The sequence below is a fragment of the Poecilia latipinna genome, unplaced genomic scaffold, assembly GCF_001443285.1.
Source record: "Poecilia latipinna isolate Pla-1442-1.1 unplaced genomic scaffold, P_latipinna-1.0 Scaffold113, whole genome shotgun sequence".
Lineage (NCBI taxonomy): Eukaryota > Metazoa > Chordata > Actinopteri > Cyprinodontiformes > Poeciliidae > Poecilia > Poecilia latipinna.
Window position 1 is genome coordinate 468,696 of NW_015112729.1, and position 18,417 is coordinate 487,112.

Consider the following 18,417-nt stretch of genomic DNA (forward strand, 5'->3'; position numbering starts at 1 on the left):
ACCGATTTACTCCCCGTTAAGCATCTTAATTTAGTTTTATAAGACAAAAAATATGAGTTATGTCCCTTTTCCTTCACAGTAAGTGTCACAGAAAGTCAGCAAAATCAACAGATTACAAAAAAAAAAAAAAAAAAAAATCATCCATAAAATTAAAGCAAACAGCCAACAATCTGATTTATCCACTGCTCTCCTCCACAAAGCTTTGAGATCTCCGAGTCAAAGGAAGATTAAGGTAGGACCCATAACAGATGAGATTATTTTTTATTGTATCTTTAATGTTGAAACATCTGTATTCAACCAGGTTAAGTGCCAAAACTTCACCACAAGCAGCATGGGACATGAGGTGTTAATCAATTGGTTCTCAGGCGTGGATTAAGAGAGGACAGTCAACCAATAACTTGATAAAAGAAAACAAATGGCACAGATGACTTGAATTACTTGGAAACCATCTCCATCCAACTTACTTAGTGTCACCAGTCAAGTTTCAATGTAGCTAAACGGCGATCACAAATCACAGATGCTGCACATAAGTAATCAAAACGGCTCCAAAAGCAAAGTTGAACGCTGCACTGATTTATAAAAAAAAAAAAGAGGAAAAAAAAAAAAGCAGGTTTAAGTACTTTTTGTCACCTTCCCAGACATAAAGACGGCATTGTTCTCTTTCCTTGTAAGACTCACACTGTGTGTCCCAAACTCTTACTTCTCAATTTCTCTCTCTCTCTCTGCCATGTAATTTTAAGACTGAAATGTGCTGTTCACCAAACTAGCGGCAAAGCAACGCATGTTCAGTGACAAGACCGCTTTGTTGCATCAGGTCGTCCTGCCCTGTGCAGAGGCTCAGCTGTGGACTCACTGTGACTTTTTTACTTCGCTCTAGGCAGTTCCGGTTCAGCTTTGAGTAAAGTAGGCAAGGGCACGGGTTTAGCGGCGCCGTTCGTCCCCTCCACAAACATGTTAGGAATGTCCTGGCCAAAGTAGATCTTACTGTTGCCCGCTATGGCCTGGTACTTCATGAGCTCCAGGTATTCGGGTGTCAATTTCAGCTGCAAAGATTTAGAAGAAAAGCAGCTTATTATTAATGCTTATCGTCTCATGAAAATATTAGCGTGTTTCTTAGCACGGCATGGCTGAAAATAAACCCAATGCAGGTGTTGGAACGACTTGAGAAGGGTGGGAGGAGTTAATAACAGGTTCAGGATCTGACTCAGATGAGGAGGATATTTTTATGGGTAATCAAAAATGTTACATTTCTAGAGGCTAAAAAAAGTCAAAGGTAGGAGGAGGATGTGAAGGTTTTTTTTCTATAAAATTGCCATCTGGCCTCATTTATCAAATATAATATGCAGTCTTTAAATATTCTGTCAGTCAAATGGACTAAACTGAATCCCGTCCGCACAGCAGCTTTGCGCTTATTGACAAGTCAAATAAGTATTTCATTAATTCACTGAATTAAAAATTAAACTTTTTAATTCATCGGGCCTTCACACGAGGCCCGATGTGAAGTTTTCACAGTCAGTGAAGAAAAAGAAATCTGTTTTTATTAGTCTTATGTTTAATTATGAGAAACTGAATTCTGGGATTTCATTAGTTCCAACACATACTCAACAAAACAAGAAATAACCATTAGAAATATTTCATTGAATCTTCATTATCCACAGTTTTCCTTTTTTTTAGTTTTATTAGCAACAAAAATGAGCTATTCAATGATGTTGTACTCCAGTGGGACTGTACCACTGTAGAAGTGATTTATTCATCTTCTTACCCTGTTTGATTCTGCAGATTTGGCAGCAGTGTAGTATTCTGCGTCAGCCTTCGCCTTCTCCCTCGCCAGGAACGCAGCGTCTAAAACAGAGAAACGGTTTTAAAACCATCGGGGACGTCACAGAGTCTCAAGACGCGACGCTAACCTTCTATTTCAGAAATCTTCTTCTCCGTCTCTTTCTCCATGACTTTCTGCTTGTACTGGATCTCTGCTACTTGAGCAACCTTTTGAGCCTCTGTCGGGTAAAACAGGGAAGAAAAGAGTTAACTGGGCACACAAGAGATTAGCAGATTCAGTAAAACAACAGATTTACCAATGATGGCTTTCTTCCTTTCGGTCTCTGCTTCTTTTTCTACCACTTTCTGAGTCTGCGCCGTTATTAACAGGCGAGTCTTTTCAGCCTCCCTGTACACAAACACACAAAAAAGTTTTGGAAAGTGTTTTGCCATCTTTCATCTGAGAGGGTGGGATAAAAATAAATAACGGTATTCGCAAAAAAATGTGTACTAAAGGGTTAAAAACTCACATGAGTTCAAAGTTCCTCCTGATAGCTTCTGGGATCTTTGGTTTGGTAACACGGACTGCCTTTAACCAACAAGTGAACGAAAAGAGGAAAGAAAAACAATATGCTTTGAGATAAAATTGAATATTTCTACAGTTTAGTCAAAGTTCAATGATTAATCATTTACCAACTTTGTGTCATGAAGTAGAGAAATGAAGAAATCACAATTCAAGTGAAGCATTTTTTTTTTTGTTTTAAATACCTGAATTGTTAGTCCAGGTGCCATCGCATTGAGATCTTTCTGTAATGCAGTCTTCAGATTCTCATCTATAATATCTGTGAGACACAAAAAGGCAAATTGTGTCAACATGCAATCAATACCACTTGAAGGGGTTAGGAAGAACAAAAAAAAACAAAAAAAAAAACCAACATACAAACTAAAAACTACATTAAAGCAAAGCCAATTTCTTACCAAACAACTCGATGTAGACCTCCTGCAGAGTGTGCACGCTGCAGAACTGGTTCAGTTCATGGTGAATTTTGTTGAAAATTAGAGTTTTGTCATAATCAGCTGTGTAGTTCCTAACAATATCCACCACTGAAAACACAGATTCAGACCGTTAAAGCAAAAACGATGCAGACTAAGGATAGTCAGGTGAATGTGCATGTTAAAAGACATTTTAACATGTTTTACCTGCTGAAGGGACCAACATATTAACCACTTCTATCCTGTCAAAATAAATCATCACACCTCCACTGTGTAGAGAAAGAGAACAGAAAAAAAAAATTATAATATAATTTTCTGGATGTGGGGTCTGTTTCCAAAAAGACACTGTATCGGTAAGTGTGAGCGTACCTTGTTCCACAAGGCACATTCTTGATCTCATCGGTCTGAAGCGTAGTCTGAAACAGAGACCCAATAATACACATTTTTATAATATCTTATTAAACGCCCAAATTGTTGTAAAGTAACACTAGTGTTGAAACATATTAAAACAACAATGTAATGTTGTCAAATACATAAAATGCACAAGTTCATTAATGTCCTTGGAATTATTTGTCAGAAACATAATTTTTTTATATTGTGGCTCTGTGATGACAATGTAAATCTTAATCATCTCTGAAGGACTTGAGACCTTTTCAACCCCTCTATTAAAAAAAAAAAAAAAAGAAATTACCTGCACTGATCTGTATGTGGTGATGAAAGGCAGCATAATGTGATATCCTGGGCCATTGGGAGAGGTCAGCAACGCGCCACCTCTGAAACAAACACAAACAAATGCTTTGGTCAGAATTGACCACATACATGGACACTTGCAAAATTAAGAAAGACATTCACACACAAGCACACAAAGTGTGTGTAAGTGGAGTTTTGACTTAAGTTTTGGAGGCAGTTTGATCTAAACCAGCAGGCTACACTATGTGGATGCCATCACAGACTGAAGACTAAAAGTTAACGCTTTTTCTTAGTACCAGAAAGATACTATGGTTTTTATTTGCATGGTCAGATGTCCAACTCCTTTAAACCCTCGACTATACTCGCTTGCAATCATCAGGAAATCTCTTAATTACAGTAAAGATGCAGATACTGGTGAATGGCACCAATCACTAGCAGAAAATGTTAACACTAATTAATCAGTTCTGAAATAACAGTTAAATCCTGATCAACAGCTGTGTATGAACCGTTCCTCTTAAATATGACAACTTATTTATTCTGACTGATCTTGTAGAAAGAGAAATGCAAAGTCTTGTGATATCATCTACTTTAACATCTTAAAGTGTCAAATAAAGCCATATTTTTACATACAATACCTGTAGTAAACAGCAAGGTGTCCTTCCTCTATCTTGTGAATAGAGGAGTGCAAAAGGATGGCCATCATCCCTGCCATTGTTGCAAATACTGCCCCTACATGCGGCATCGTCATCCTCACTTGCTGTCACCTTCAGGAAAAGAAAGAAGCATAAACAGCTAACTGTTTGTGTGTCAATCAAACCATAAATAACTGATGCGTTCAGACACACAGAAACTTGTCTGCAGACAAGCGCCCAGCCACTTCCCATTTCTTGGCCAACTATTGCTGGAAGTAATGCTGAAAGTCTGATTTTGAAAGGTTTCGATGCAGCTTGTGACCTCTAAGTAACAAATTGCCCTGTCCACCCTGTTCAATAAACAAGGCAACCAAAAGCTGCAGAGGAAATATTTGAGCCATGAGACCTTGATGATAAAGAGAAAGATAATATATAGACGGTGTATGTAGATGAAGCCCACAGTTTAATTTAAAAAGACGTAAAAATGGACCTACAATATCCTTCATTTGCAATTTGGAGATCCCCACAGCACAACTGTTCACTCAGCAAGTATAATGTATCCTATCGTCAAATCAGGTGAGTTTAGGTAAGGCTAGGCTAATGCTAACAAGAAATGATTAGCTTGTAGGATGAGTGTAATACTGAAACTGTTAAATATAATTTGAAATAACAGGATAGCACATTTTTACTACACCTATGCATCAGAGTAGTCAACGCAGCAGATAAGAGACGCTGACCGAGCATTAGTTTGATCAGGCTAGCCTGGTAGGCAGACTTAGCTAGCTAGCTCTCATTATCTTGTTCGGAAGTCAGCAACTGTCAGCATAGTGAGCTTAACGCTAACTTTAGCAGAAAGCTAACAAACTACCTCACCTTCTACATTGCTGAAACATAAACATAACCATGTAAGCGACAAAGTAAACGATTGACTATTGACATAAATTTACCACAATATCGAACCGTCTCCACCTCTGGTTTTATCTTTCACCGACCCATCCCCCTCACACCGCCTCCTCCTCCCGCAGCTGTCAGCGATCCTGGGCTGGGCTGGGAATTCCGAATGCTTTCTGAGATCCGGATCTTTGGGCGCAGATCACCTTAAAGAACCGGGTCTTCAGGCTCCTGAACTGTTCTTTCTTCTGTACAACACTTTCATTTAAAGTGAAAGCGTAAGTATGCAGGTTGAAGTTTATTTTTCTAAGATAAGAATATTTTTGAGATTGCGTGCAGGCACGTTGACAGTCAACCTTTTAGTTCCTGAAAGAATGTTATTTTTTCCACCCTCGGAAATGTTGTTTTCCTTTTGGTTTTTCAGTGGAGATAAGAGTAACCATTGATGATACATTGAAAATATATAGATATCAGAACCAGCCAATTTTCTTTTGCTTGGCTTTGAGGAGTGCTAATCAGCAAGTCAAAAAGTAAAAATCTCCCTCCCGCCCCCTGCCTTTTCATTAACTGCATCAAGACTAAGAACTGCCACCATTTGGGCTATTAACAAATAAATCTCACGCTCATTCTGCAATCTCAACCCTTTACAGTTCAGAAAAGTATTTCACATGATTTCTCATGAGATGGTTATGTTTCTTATATTATACTCATTCTTTTAACCTAGCATTTTGAATTTTTTTTTTTAGCTCTGTTCTCTCGTCCCCTTTTGGTATATGAATAACTTTCTGAAAATATTACCAGCAGCCTTTATATGGTTTGCATTTATAGTTAGAAGGGGTAAGCAATACAGAAAACAGAGGTGAATCATTGCATGTCTTCAACATTTATAACACTCTTCACATTTCACCGTGCACAGTTTTATCGAAAACAGTGTAACTCGAATCAATTTCGAAAAAAATAAATACATTCCAGCTGAAAACATTCACTAACATTCTGTAATATATGAACCTAAAACATGCATAGCTTACTTTGTCATGATGTTTCATATATTATTGTCTTATAGGATTCATAGTAATAACACAACTCAAAACAGAAAGATGTCGGATAGTTTAACCCCAGGAAAAGTACTTATCAAAGCATACGATCTTTGAAAGCTCTTTAGAGCTACTGAGAATCAACTTTGTTTGCTCCGAACTCAACCCAGCTCCAGTCCTGATCCTGTGCAGAAAGAAAAAAAACTGTTAAAACATCACTTACCAACAACCTTTCACTTACGCTAACACTACTAACATTACTTTTAAAAAATAACTTCAAATTTAAGATTTACAGTTTTACCGAAATATACATTTAAAAGGTTGATCATTTGTACTGTGTTAAATGAGAAAGGTGTCTTCTTGCATTGCGAAGTAAAAGTGTTTAAAAAGAGGAGTAAAAGAAATCTGTTCAATCCCTACAGCCATTAAAAAAAAACTCTAGGCTAAGACATCATTTTTTTTCAACTAAAGATTAACTAATAGGTAAAAATTAGGAGTCGTGTGCCTAACTTACTTAATCGACTCACCTCCCTACCTGCAGTACTTCTACGCATCAGTTAGCATAATGATTAGGTGCTTTGTACTGACCATAACAGTTGGCTTCAATTCTTGGGTGACATCTTGCATCAGGGCTGTAAGATGATTCAGGTAGCGCTGATTTTCATCCAGAAGCTGTTGAACCGTTTCACTGAAAAAGACAAGAGGCTAAATCTGCAGGAAGTTCTCTTTTTTCAACAATCCTAAACTTAAAAGACCAGATCACCTGCTGTGTGGTTATACTAATATTTGTGAAAGAAGGAAAGCAAAAAAAAACAAAAAAAAAAAAACAGGACATTAAAGATTTAGATTTTTCACAGGATCCAACAGACTCCACACTTATTAAACAAATAATTTACTATAGTATCACATTATTACTATCCATCCATCCATCCATTTTCTGAACACCCTTGTCCCTCAGTGGGGTCGGGAGGGGTGCTGGTGCCTATCTCCAGCTAACGTTCCGGGCGAGAGGCGGGGTACATCCTGGACAGGTCGCCAGTCTGTCGCAGGGCCATTATTACTAATACATTTTAAAAATGAAACAAGTAAATACATTTATTCAAAAGGGAAAACTGTGCAAAGACTTTAGCTACTCGAGCAGCACTTATTCTCTTCCTGTAAAATTTCACAAGGTTGAATGAACAGAGGAAGGGACTTTTGGCTATTTGTCTTTGCACAGTATAGAAATAGAAATATCCTTTATTGTCCCTCATTGTGGAAATTCAGCTGCACCAATAGCAAAGTGAAAGACAAATGAAAGCATGTACATTCACACAAATGTAAAAAAATAAAATAAGACAAGAAATAACATTAATTGCAACACAATGACGTGAGCATTTAATAGATCTTACCCGTCACTTGGCTGTTTTTGTTTAAGTGACGACAGCTGAGAGTTGCTCTGAGCCTGCAGACAAAACCACACACTATGTAAGGTACAAAGCTACATGACTAGATTTCATTTTTAGCAGTATTTTTTGAGCTCTTTTGACATACTTACACAAGCAATCTTGAGAAGGAACCAGAACTCTTTCTGTCTCTTTGTTTGCATTTGCATCACTTCAGTTTCCGCAGCTTTGATATTCACAACGGCCTTTTCTAGTTTAGGGAATAAATTCACGATGCGCTGCTTACACATCAGGATCGCACTACAAAAAGATAGAAACGCAACAAAACGGCCATTCAGCTGCACTGAGATTTACCAGTTTGTTAGTGTGCCTGAATAAAACATGCAAATAAATTACCTTAGATGAGTGTAGAGGTCTTTTAAAACTCTGTCCTGATTCTGAACGGTTTGTAGTATCGTCCGCACCATGTCTGAGCTATCACTGTAGCCATGTGGAGGGTCGTTACCTGCAGGAAACATGTTAGTTATTTCAGTAATTCAGTTCAAAAAGTCAGATACATTATAAAAAGGAATTATACACAGTTTGATTTTTAAAGTGTTCCACAGCCGTTAAATTTGATGGTGATCGCTTAAAGATAATTAAAAACCAAAATTACATAAAACCAATGGGAAAATGATTAAAAACTCTTATGTCAATGCCATGTTATTCCTAACACAATCATAGGGAAAACAGCTATCCATCAGCAAGTAATGGACACCATCCACAAGAAAGTTTACACATTAATAGAAAGTTGAGTGGAAGGAAAAACGGTAGCAGAAAAAGTTTGGATAACACCTCAGTGTATCACAGTCCAACTGCCTTCTTTAACCCAGAAGCTGATTAAAAAGAGCTTATATCAAGTATAGAATAGATATTTTATATACTTGGACACACTTTAAGCAAGTTCACATTTTTGTACTAAAAATGCGCTTTTCATTGGTCTCAATTAATCATCCATTAAACAAAATGTTGAAAATAAACTGAAATAACTACGATGTAGAATTCTGTCTGATAAATATATCATGATAAAGCATTTTTCTATTAAATTCTATTCTAATATTTTCAATTCCAGGTAGCAGAAATTTGACGTTTTGAATCTGTAATTTTTGTACCAACTTTTGCATTTAGTTTTCAGTTGCTTGTAGAGTTCAACAGCCTTTTCTTCCCTGGAAAAGAGACAAACAGTAAACAAGTGAGCACCACCATTATCACTTTTGTGTTATTATTTTATAACATTTATACATTTTTATAGCTCTTTAAAGCTTTTATTCAGCATAATCACTGGATTAAACAATTAAAGTCAGTTGACAGAGAAGAAAGAAACAACGTCATAAATATATGGACACTTGCAAAAAATAACAAAAAAATAGCTACTGACAACTTCTCCATCACATCTCCTTGTCTCCTGGCAAACGGACTCCGCTGCAGCTCCACAATTTCAGAATGTAGCGCCAATATCTCTTCGTCAAGACCCGACACGTTTGCAACCTACAGCACAAAATATTCCTTAGCACTGATTTTTATTTTCTTCAAGAGCACTGCATTGTGTTATGCCACCACGATGTTTACAGATCCCACACCTGTGTAAACCCATCAGCCTTCTTGTCATTTTCTTGCCATGCCCGCTGCATCTTCTCTGAGGCTTCACATAAACACACAGAAGCAGGAAGTTCACTTGAGTTTTCAGAAAAACAACTGCATGCATCACAGGAAGAAATGAATCACTACTGACAGATGCCGCTGTTGCTCTGCTTGGTGTATTGCTCGAGATCCTGCTGGATGCTGGTCTTAAAGATGGCTAGCTTAGCGTGGAGCTGCTGCGAGTAGGAGAAGAGGCGGTGCTTGTACTGCGTCAAGGTGGAGTTGTAACGCAGCAGACTTAACCTGCAGACATATGGATAATACAGTAAGCAAGTTCAAATGAGTTAGTTGAGTTTAGGGCGTTTTGAGGCACTTACATTGCAGCTCTCTGCCCCTGGTACAGCCGCAGGTAGTCCTCCTTAAGACCACATATGTAGCTGAGGGCTTCCCCCCACACCTTTCTAAGAGGAGACAGGGGCAGCTGTGTCTTTGTTTCCCTGACTGAGCATAAAACAGGAGGCATAAAAAATAAATAGACATTTAACCAAATTATATATCTCAGTGAACAATAAACATGTGTGGAGCAGCTGGCAGCAGTCTGATGTTTTTGCTGTTGTGGAGAAACTGAAATGCAAATGCAATTCCGTTGCTACTGTGCCACTGTATGGAGTGACTGTGTGTTTATTTGCAAGCAAAGCAGGAAACATGGATCTGATAATTCAGGTCAGATTATAACAACATGCGTGATTAGAGAGGCTTGACTACCGTCATCTAAATCAGTCAGAACGTGTGTTCCTACCATGTCTGAACAGCGTCTTATAAAAGGTCAAAATCTTGCACATTTTACACAATGAAATTTTAACTATTTCTAAAATTTAACTGTTAAAATTTTCCAGAAGTAAAAAAAAAAAAAAAAAAATCCTGTTGAATAGAGTTAAAATGTCTTACCGATAAAGTTAACACTGTCTGGCAGGGGTCTGGCAGTCAGGGGTCCTGAGTACTTGGTAAGGCTCTTATCAAACAGAAACACTATGGAGGTGTCCCAGCCACGCTAAAAGAGCCAAGAAATAATACTTTAAAAAAAAGAAAAAACAAAATAAAGACACCGACATTGGGTGCAAGTCTATTCTTAGTTTTTGATAAAGTAATAGAATTTAAAAGTACATTGCCCAGATAACGTGGAGGTATGGCCAGATAATCTGAAGGAAAACAAATTGTAGTCTATAATTTTCATTAGAGTTGTAATGGTACACAAAAAAAAAAAAAAACTAAACACACAACAACAAAATCAGTTTGGTATTTGCTTTAGTTTGATTCAACCAAGATAGACAAATAAAAAGTAGCTACAATAGAATTAACTGGGGAGGGAGACATAGAAGGAGGGGCTAGTGGATGGATTTTTGTAATTAGACTATGCAGACATTTGAGAATAAAATCACCTTGGAGTTGTTTTGATATTAAGACAGTCTAGTGTACAAGCTGCACTTGAATGCTCCATAAATGCAGCTGTTGGGAACTCCCCTCTAGTCATGATTGAATCTGATATGCTGTGTAGCATTTTGGTGCAGTCACCTGGATTTGGACTCTAGCTGATACCAGGAATTCTAGCATTCAGGTTGACATTCCTTCAGTTAAGTGCAGAGCAAGCTACATATCTTATTGCTCTTAAAAGGTGTCTATAATGAAGGAATGAGAAACCTTAACGTTCCCAAACAACAGAGTTTAGGAACAGTCCTGTCTGTTTAGTTTTGATGTCACTTTTTTAAAGTTAGCAGTAAACAATCTGCATATGTTCAGGTATAAAACAACACTACATTTATTTGGTACATGTGGGTTACCGTTACACCACGATTTCCATGCTCACTTCATATCCACTGCTTTGATTGTTGTCGCAAACTAATCACACACCTTGTTCCTTTTCAGAAACACAAAGTTCCACAAAAACAAAGATAAATTCACTGCTTCAAATCAAAGACAAAGAACAGGACTATTTTAACAACAGTGTCCACTGTTTGCCACAGCAGCATAAGCAACTATATGTCTGACTGATTTGTGTCACATACCAAACCGTCTGGCAGACACTGCATGGGCGCCCACCGTGGGTCGAGGGTGTTTCCCGTCTCCAGCAGCAGCTCCTGATTCTCAGGAGAGATGTGCGCCTGAGTCTGAGCCTCCAGACGACGCTGCAGGCAGAGAAAACTCTCGTCGACGCCCAAAACCATCGAGTGCAGCTGGGCTGACGTCATGTCCAAGACGTGCATAATCTGAAACAACACAAGCAGAATGTTAATAGTTCAGAAGAGATTCGCTTGCCTGTAGTTTAGACAAAAGCTTTCAGGCAAGAATGCAATTCATGTTTTCAACCTTCATGTTGAGAATATTGTCCAGTAAGGTGAAACATTGTGGCTTGTTTGATTTTGGATCCGGACCTCCGCCACGGGAAGCAGGATCCCAGAGTAGGAGCATCCGAAGGAGACTCTCGATTGGCTCCAGTAGCGGCCTGGTAACAGAGACAAAACACACACACACATATTTGGGACACTAGTTTTTCTTCACTGGTAGATCTGAAAAAAGTGTATCTCTGTCTTTACTTGCTCAGGTTGTTGGGATATGACACATGTGCTGAGAACCGAATTTCTCCATTCATGTCCTCTACCGCCATAATGTCTTTAGGACTTTTGTTCTTGACTTTGTTTATCCTACAAAACAAAGAAAATATGCAAATCAAAAAAAGATTCTAAATCCCTCAAAATGTTCAAAAGGAGCCTTTCTCTGACTCGTATGCAGTGCCGGCTCCCTTATCTTCAATCACATTATCCTCTTTCTGAAAGCTTCAATTTGTTACAAGCTCTAAAAGTCGTTTAGCTCACCGTTACTAAACTTTTAACTAGCCTATTTGACAAGCTCATGTCGTCATCAGAAATAAATCTCAACATGTATTTGCTTTAACTGACTGCAGAATATTCCAGCAAGTAGATCGAGGAACTGGAAGAATCAAACTCTGGCCTCGGAGCCAAATGTGGTTATCTTCTGGCAGGGTGTGCCACAATCCTGAGATGGACCTCTGCAGTCCTGCCTGGCCATATTTTACGCTTTTCACGCATCATGTCTCACCTCTTTCTTGAAATGATTTATCTATCTGTTCAGAGTAAGAGAAGCACATTTAATATTATTTGGGTTTCTTAGTCAGTAAACTCTTGAGTACTGTGATGTTCCTGCTGAATTATTATCAGATCTGTTTCGTTCAAGTCAAGAAAGACGTCAAAAGTCATCATTTGGAAATTTGCTGCCCTCTTTATTTGCATGATATTTGACACCACAAACCGTTCGCTTCTCCAATAAAAACATCATTGTTTGGTTGGAGACAGTGTCACTTTCTGGCAGCATGAGGAAACACCTGGACCATAAACAGGTTGTGCAGGCAGTTCAACTTTGTTACAGATGGTATGCGCGACCGCCTGAAGGTTTTGTCGTGTTTCTCGGCAGAGTCTAAACAGCTTGGAGAATATTCCGCTCAACTTTCCAATCATTTGTTACGAACAGCCAGCTTTGACAGCGATGACCTTTGGCTGGTTACACAGGATAATACGGTGGACATCATTACATCTTTATCAAAATTAATGAGTTGCTGGAAATGAACAATTCTACCTAACCTGGAAGTCTCTTGAGATCCCAAGTATAAAACGATTATGTATTATTGACTTACCACTGTACTGGCTGCATGCTGTGCAGAAAGGGTCGAAAACCGCAAATGCATTCAAAAATAACCGTCCCAAAGCTCCAGTAATCCGCCGTCACAGTGTATGGCTTGTTCTCAAACAACTCTGGAGCCTGTCACACATACACAAGAGGTTAAGCTTAAGATTTCGGACTATTTTCTGAGAAGACAACAGTCACTGATGCAACACTCACTTACCAGGTACTGAAGAGTCCCAACAAAGGATGTGCAAAGGCTTCCTTGATCCAGATCTTTTGCATATCCCAGGTCTATGATTTTATGGACAAGCTGCAGAGCAGAAAACCACATTTTATACAGTTAAACACTGAACAAAGGAGTAACAATACACTACACTGGCAAAATGCCTGTAAGAAAATAGAAAAATTGCAGACCTTTCCATCAGTCTCTTGCAGAACGATGTTCTCTGGTTTTAGGTCTCTGTGAATAATCTTATTTTCATGGAGATACTGGATACCAGAGCCTGTTTTCACAACATAAAGTCAGTTTACATATATCATCAATATGCAATTTAAGTGAGCTTTTAATCAAAGTGAAAACTTTACCAATGTCACTGAGAAGTGACAGGACTTCACTCTCCTTCAGTCCACAACAGTTTTCTGGTTTATTCAGCACCTAAATAAAATCACTTGATCTGTTAAGCTCCAAAGTAAAAAAAAAACAAAACAAAACAAAAAAAAAAACAGAAAAACAAAAACAATTATTTATGTTCTTTATAAAACAATCCTTTGGTACCTTGCGTAGATCTCCTTTGACACAGTACTCCATGGCGAGCAGAGGTAGGTCATTGAGAGCGATGGAGGTCACATCTTCTGGAACTTCTCTGGCCTGAACAATATTCACATGGTTCAGCCTGTAAAACAAAAATGGTAACAAATATGTTTTTTTGTTTTTTTTGTGGCAAGTTTAAGATGTGCAGTGTAAATTATTAACAGACTACATGACCAACACAATCACACAATAAAACCCTCACTTCCTCATGATTTGAATCTCTCTGCTCCAGCGTTCTTTATTCTTCACACTCAGGTCCAGGCGGCAAAGTTTCACAGCAATCTTGTCTCCCGTCTCCTGCTCCGAGAATAGACGAGGGGTAAAATTTGAGAAGGATCAGCCTGGACTTCATTCTCTTCAGGACAACAGATGGATTGTTTAAAACTTACATTGTGTTGGTACAGATAGACATGCCCAAAGCCTCCCATCCCGAGTCTTTCTTTATTTGTCCAATTGATGCACGTCAGGCTCTTTTTCAGCGTAGGACGCTCCATGGTGTGCAAATAATTCAACTGTAAACATTAAAAACCAGATAAGGCATTGTAAGTCCTGACAGTGTGGGACTATAGTGTGAAGCTGACTCGGTGCTTTAGTATGTTAAATCATCCATAACTCTATACACTACCAAATGTTCAAGGAGATCAGATGATCAGATTTGTTGCAGCTGTGCCTAAACGTTGTAACAACCTGTCTCTTCACATTACGATGTTTAAGACCAACTTAAAAATTATTTTTATTTCTTGATTTTCAAGCCTAACTGAGTTATTTATGTTCTCAGTCTGCAATGTGTTTACGTGTATTCTCCGTTTTATTATGTTTAATTTTATAAAATCCCAATATGTTGAAGTCAACCACTGTTGTTTTTATAAACTTCTTATTACTTTGGCTATTTTATGATGTAATTCCTATAGAAGCTGGCCGTCAATAGATGGCTCTCTCCTAGCGTATGAATGGAAAGTTGAGTGGAGGGAAAACGTGCAGAAGCAACAGGGATAATAGCAGCTGAGACAGCATTGAGAAGCAACACCCATTCTGAGCAGAAAATTAAATCAGTGCCCATAAGTGCCAATACCTGCTTTAGTGATCATGATATCTCTGTGTTTTCTAGGAGAGCAAATTTTCACTATCAAAACCCTATAGAAAATGTATGTGATACAGTGATGAAGAGCGTCAGACCCAACAATCCAGATGTGGTTGAAGCTACCTTTAAAATAACCTGGGCAGGTGTGTCTTCTTCATGCCACGCCCCATTGATGAAGTGTTTTATGTAAAAGGAACACCTGCCACGCAGTGTATTTACTGTACAATATGTGGACATAAGTCTCAAAAGGCCAGCATTTCAGTTTTAGAAAATGTTTTATTTTTTGAAAATATTATAATTTTCGGAGAAACAACTGTAAGCCATAGTAATTTAAACCGACAGTCTGTGAGTAAATAAACTAAGAAATGTGAGTTTCCCTTATCCTGTTAAACTATTGAAATACATTCACTTTTCAATGACGTTTAATTTATTGAGTTGTGAAACAAATTTATGGCTTTAAGATTAGATCTTAAATCTTAAAGGGGTACAGCCGATATTACTTGTCAAAACTAAAAAAAAACACACATTTGTACAAGGACTGCTACACTATATTTCACATGAAAATAACAACATAATAAAGATTTTACATCTTATGAGTATCCATAAAAGGATGCCACCTCAGACTTGGTTACTGGGGCTACAAAGCTATTTTGGTCAGCTGTTATTGTAGTACTCAATATCAGTATCGCTAAAGTTTAAAAACCTTAAAACACCGTCATTATATAAAACAATAGGTCTCTTAAAGGTAACCATCGCACTACAAACCTTTTAAACTCACCTTCCCTTGAGGTTAGAGTCGCCACTTGCCAAAAACCGCTTGTTGTTTCTGTCAGAACATTGTCTCTTCAGTTAGCTAACCATGTTGTTTACGGGTTCTGTTCATTTTAGTGTCTGTGTAAGAAGACGGTGCCCCGGCCAAATGATAACTTCACCAGATTACCATGGCTGTAAAGGTGAAGTTTGAGTATACAGTTTGTTGTTGTTTTAGGTGGGAATTTACAGAGAGTGACTTCACCGACTCCAACGTCAGCGATAAAGTGAAAGTAAGGAGCGGAGCTCTGCGCATGCGTGTTTCGCACTACTGAAAAACGTGACATTTGGTGCAACATGTGATACGCGTGTTTTTGTATTAATTGTTGAGATTTTTTATTCTCTTTTGTCTCACATTCAAGTAAGACAAAACAAAGAGTACATAAACTCCATAAACTGTTCCATAAACTGTTTATGGAACAGTTTATGTTCCATAAACTACAAAAGTAGTAACTTTTTGTTACTACAAAAAGTAACTTTTTGTTACTACTTTTGAACAAACTTTTTGTTACTACAAAAGTTAGGAAATTCCCTAGCAATTACACAGACAAAGAAGTCTGGCACCGCCACTAGATGGCGCCATATTACACGTTTTGGGTCATTACAAACCCCAAATTTGTACTCAATTACTTTTTATTCACTTAAAAGTAAAAAGTGGCCATCCGAGAAATGAATTACGTAACAGTATAAAAGTATTTGGTAAAAAGGCAATTGCTCGAGTACTGACCGTTAACATCTAATTAGATATTAAAAGTTTATTTTAATATTTCATATAAAAATGATGTGATCAGAAAGACAAAACTATAAAACTATGAAAAGATGTAGGAATTATAAAGACATAAAAAATACAAATGACATATAAATTTAGAAAAACATAGAATTTTATTTTATTAGCTTATCATACAAATACAGTTAACAATTATGTTAGAATAGATTAAAGTACTTTCAGTGACAATATTTAGTCTTTAACGTATGTCCACTTGACTTGAAGAAAGGGTTAATGGACAATGACATTGCAACATAGAAGCTTGTGTAAAAAAATAGTTTCATTTTAACATAAACTGTAGGTGAGTTAGTTTGTGTGGTGCATTTTTAGCTATTCATTCAGTAAAGCAGCCAGACATTTAACTTAAAGTACAAGTGTTGATACTTTATAATAATATTACTCAATCAAAAGTCAAAATTATGGTGCAGTAAAACTACTGAATTTATTTATTTTTTTTTCCTAAAAAGTTACCACAGTAAATGTAACAGTAGATTTAGCTATAGTCTGCTGGTGGTTCATTCACTTCTTGTGGTAGTCATGAGAAATCTTAGTCTAAATGATTTAAATAATTACCTACAGCAGAAAAGATTAATGTTGTTAAAAAGTTGCTTGTGAAAAAGGAAAATGGTGTTGCCCAAAATAATAAAATCATTCTCTAATTCAAAAAGTTTTTGACATATTGCCATGAAACATTTAGCAAACAATTGAGGATGAATGTTCCAGCTTGTTCTGATTTTGCTTCAGCGAGCAAAAGAGGTGCTTATTTTCAGTATATGTAAATATCTGGTTTCAACTGTAGAGGCAACTAAAACATCAACTAACACAGTACAAGGTGGATTTTAAAAATATAGGCTACTGATCTAATAGTAAATTTAAAAACTGTTTTGTCAAACCATAAAAATAAGCCCCAGCTATGTCACTGACGGGAAAATACTCAAGAAAACAAACCACAATAGGAAATTAAAGTGGTTTTGGTGGGTAGCGCAATAACCAATCCAGAAACTGAAGACAAAACAGAAGCTATTCATTTACTGACAACACCAAACTTACAATCAGCTTTACTTCATTGGAAATTTCCCAAAAGGTAAATGTGGGTGAGAAAGATTTTGAAGTGTTAAGGATGAATCAGAGACAAACACTTGTAGCCACATGCATTCACGGCTGCAAGTGCGGTAAATATTCTATTGAACAGTATGTGTTTTAGTCTAATTCAAAGCAGCCATAGCATCAAGAAGGAAAAAAAAGGTTCAGTTTGTGAGTGTTCGGTGCTTGGTGGGTCCTCACAGGTAAATAAATAAATACTTTATACACGTGTTATTATTAAATGGCAAAAAGAACATTGAAAATAGAAGAAAATGTATGAAACTAACTTCATTAAAAACAAGAAGGAAAAAAAAACTACAGTAAAGAACACACCTGAATATGTCTGATCTTTGGATTAAAAGAAATGAAACTTTACTTTCCAAAAGTCCATAAAGAAATGCTATGAAATTAACACAAAAAGGAGCAGAAGTTAATTGTAGTTGTATTTCCACTACTAAACTGAAATAACGTCATTTTGTTGTCTAAGCCAGACTTCATGTTTACGTGCAATAGATGTGTTAAAGTTACAGATGATTCAGATTTTCAGAGGAACTTCAAATTTTGCAATGGTAAACTAAACAATAAGCTCATTGCACGTGTCAAGAATATGCAATCATTGGCGAAATGTGATGACTCGGCTACGGTTCTGTTCTACCAGCTGGTGCAACAAAGTCCAGCTGCTTTCTTTGTCATGATGAATACAAATGTTATGCAAATCGTCTGTGATGTTGATGCGATTAGTATTTACTTCAAGAAAAGTGATGAGGGTTTTAGGCTCCATTTCAACTTTTAATATGATGATATCGAACAATTGTTTCCAAGCTTAGCAAATTAACCTCGTGTTTAATTATTTCATGGCCACAAATGTTACAAATAATAAGTCAGTGCAGTTTATGTGTAATATCTTTAACTCAAAACAATCCTACAAATAATTATTAATATTTAATGTGCTACATCATATATTGAAATTAAAACAAGAGCATGGCGGGTGTGTGTGTGTGATGGTGATGGCAATATAACAGATTAATTTATTTCTGGCTTAAAAGTGAACAAAAAGAAACTTATTCTTCCAGCTTCTAGGATATGTTTTGTTCAAGCATTGCTTAAGGATGTTCAGCACATAATAGTTCTTTTTTTTAGAAAAAATAAATTTGCAGCATTCAACAG

The 18,417-nt window shown here is 37.2% G+C and overlaps 2 protein-coding genes and 1 long non-coding RNA gene across 4 annotated transcripts; 1 reads left to right on the forward strand and 2 right to left on the reverse strand.

The window, feature by feature from the left end:
- Positions 1–579: 579 nt before the first annotated feature.
- erlin1 (ER lipid raft associated 1) lies at positions 580–5,113 on the reverse strand. Of its 2 annotated transcripts, none has more exons than XM_015028079.1 (12): positions 5,021–5,113; positions 4,077–4,205; positions 3,443–3,524; positions 3,121–3,167; positions 2,959–3,020; positions 2,737–2,862; positions 2,527–2,600; positions 2,289–2,347; positions 2,076–2,167; positions 1,908–1,997; positions 1,763–1,842; positions 580–1,043 (listed from the first exon to the last, which is right to left on the reverse strand). In XM_015028079.1, exons 2-12 carry the CDS (start codon positions 4,187–4,189, stop codon positions 864–866), a joined length of 1,005 nt encoding a protein of 334 aa, XP_014883565.1. In that variant the 5' UTR covers positions 4,190–4,205; positions 5,021–5,113; the 3' UTR covers positions 580–863. The 2 variants fall into 2 exon arrangements, with proteins under 2 accessions (XP_014883565.1, XP_014883566.1); XM_015028080.1 differs by having other exon boundaries at positions 4,947–5,037.
- LOC106944813 (uncharacterized) lies at positions 4,212–11,058 on the forward strand. Its single transcript, XR_001424410.1, has 3 exons — positions 4,212–4,649; positions 5,099–5,242; positions 10,927–11,058. It is a non-coding gene; the product is annotated as an uncharacterized LOC106944813 (long non-coding RNA).
- Positions 5,776–15,655, reverse strand: LOC106944810 (inhibitor of nuclear factor kappa-B kinase subunit alpha-like). Its single transcript, XM_015028078.1, has 22 exons — positions 15,370–15,655; positions 13,900–14,022; positions 13,713–13,807; positions 13,475–13,592; positions 13,285–13,354; positions 13,114–13,202; positions 12,920–13,009; positions 12,710–12,834; positions 11,595–11,702; positions 11,368–11,503; positions 11,067–11,267; positions 9,952–10,054; positions 9,381–9,504; positions 9,155–9,306; positions 9,003–9,064; positions 8,801–8,910; positions 8,539–8,588; positions 7,780–7,888; positions 7,536–7,683; positions 7,390–7,442; positions 6,587–6,686; positions 5,776–6,182 (listed from the first exon to the last, which is right to left on the reverse strand). Exons 2-22 carry the CDS (start codon positions 14,002–14,004, stop codon positions 6,129–6,131), a joined length of 2,202 nt encoding a protein of 733 aa, XP_014883564.1. The 5' UTR covers positions 14,005–14,022; positions 15,370–15,655; the 3' UTR covers positions 5,776–6,128.
- Between the last annotated feature and the right edge of the window lie 2,762 nt (positions 15,656–18,417).

Excerpts from the sequence above, each read along its gene's own strand:
- erlin1 (XM_015028079.1), bottom strand. The coding sequence starts at position 4,189 with ATGACGATGCCGCATGTAGGGGCAGTATTTGCAACAATGGCAGGGATG. Across the intron at positions 3,168-3,442 it reads CCACATACAGATCAGTGCAG|ACTACGCTTCAGACCGATGA; the intron begins GTAATTTCTTTT and ends TCTCTGTTTCAG. Across the intron at positions 2,863-2,958 it reads TATGTTGGTCCCTTCAGCAG|TGGTGGATATTGTTAGGAAC; the intron begins GTAAAACATGTT and ends CTGTGTTTTCAG.
- LOC106944810 (XM_015028078.1), bottom strand. The coding sequence starts at position 14,004 with ATGGAGCGTCCTACGCTGAAAAAGAGCCTGACGTGCATCAATTGGACA. Across the intron at positions 8,589-8,800 it reads GGAGATGTGATGGAGAAGTT|GGAAGAAAAGGCTGTTGAAC; the intron begins GTCAGTAGCTAT and ends TCTCTTTTCCAG. Across the intron at positions 7,684-7,779 it reads GACCTCTACACTCATCTAAG|TGCGATCCTGATGTGTAAGC; the intron begins GTAATTTATTTG and ends ATCTTTTTGTAG.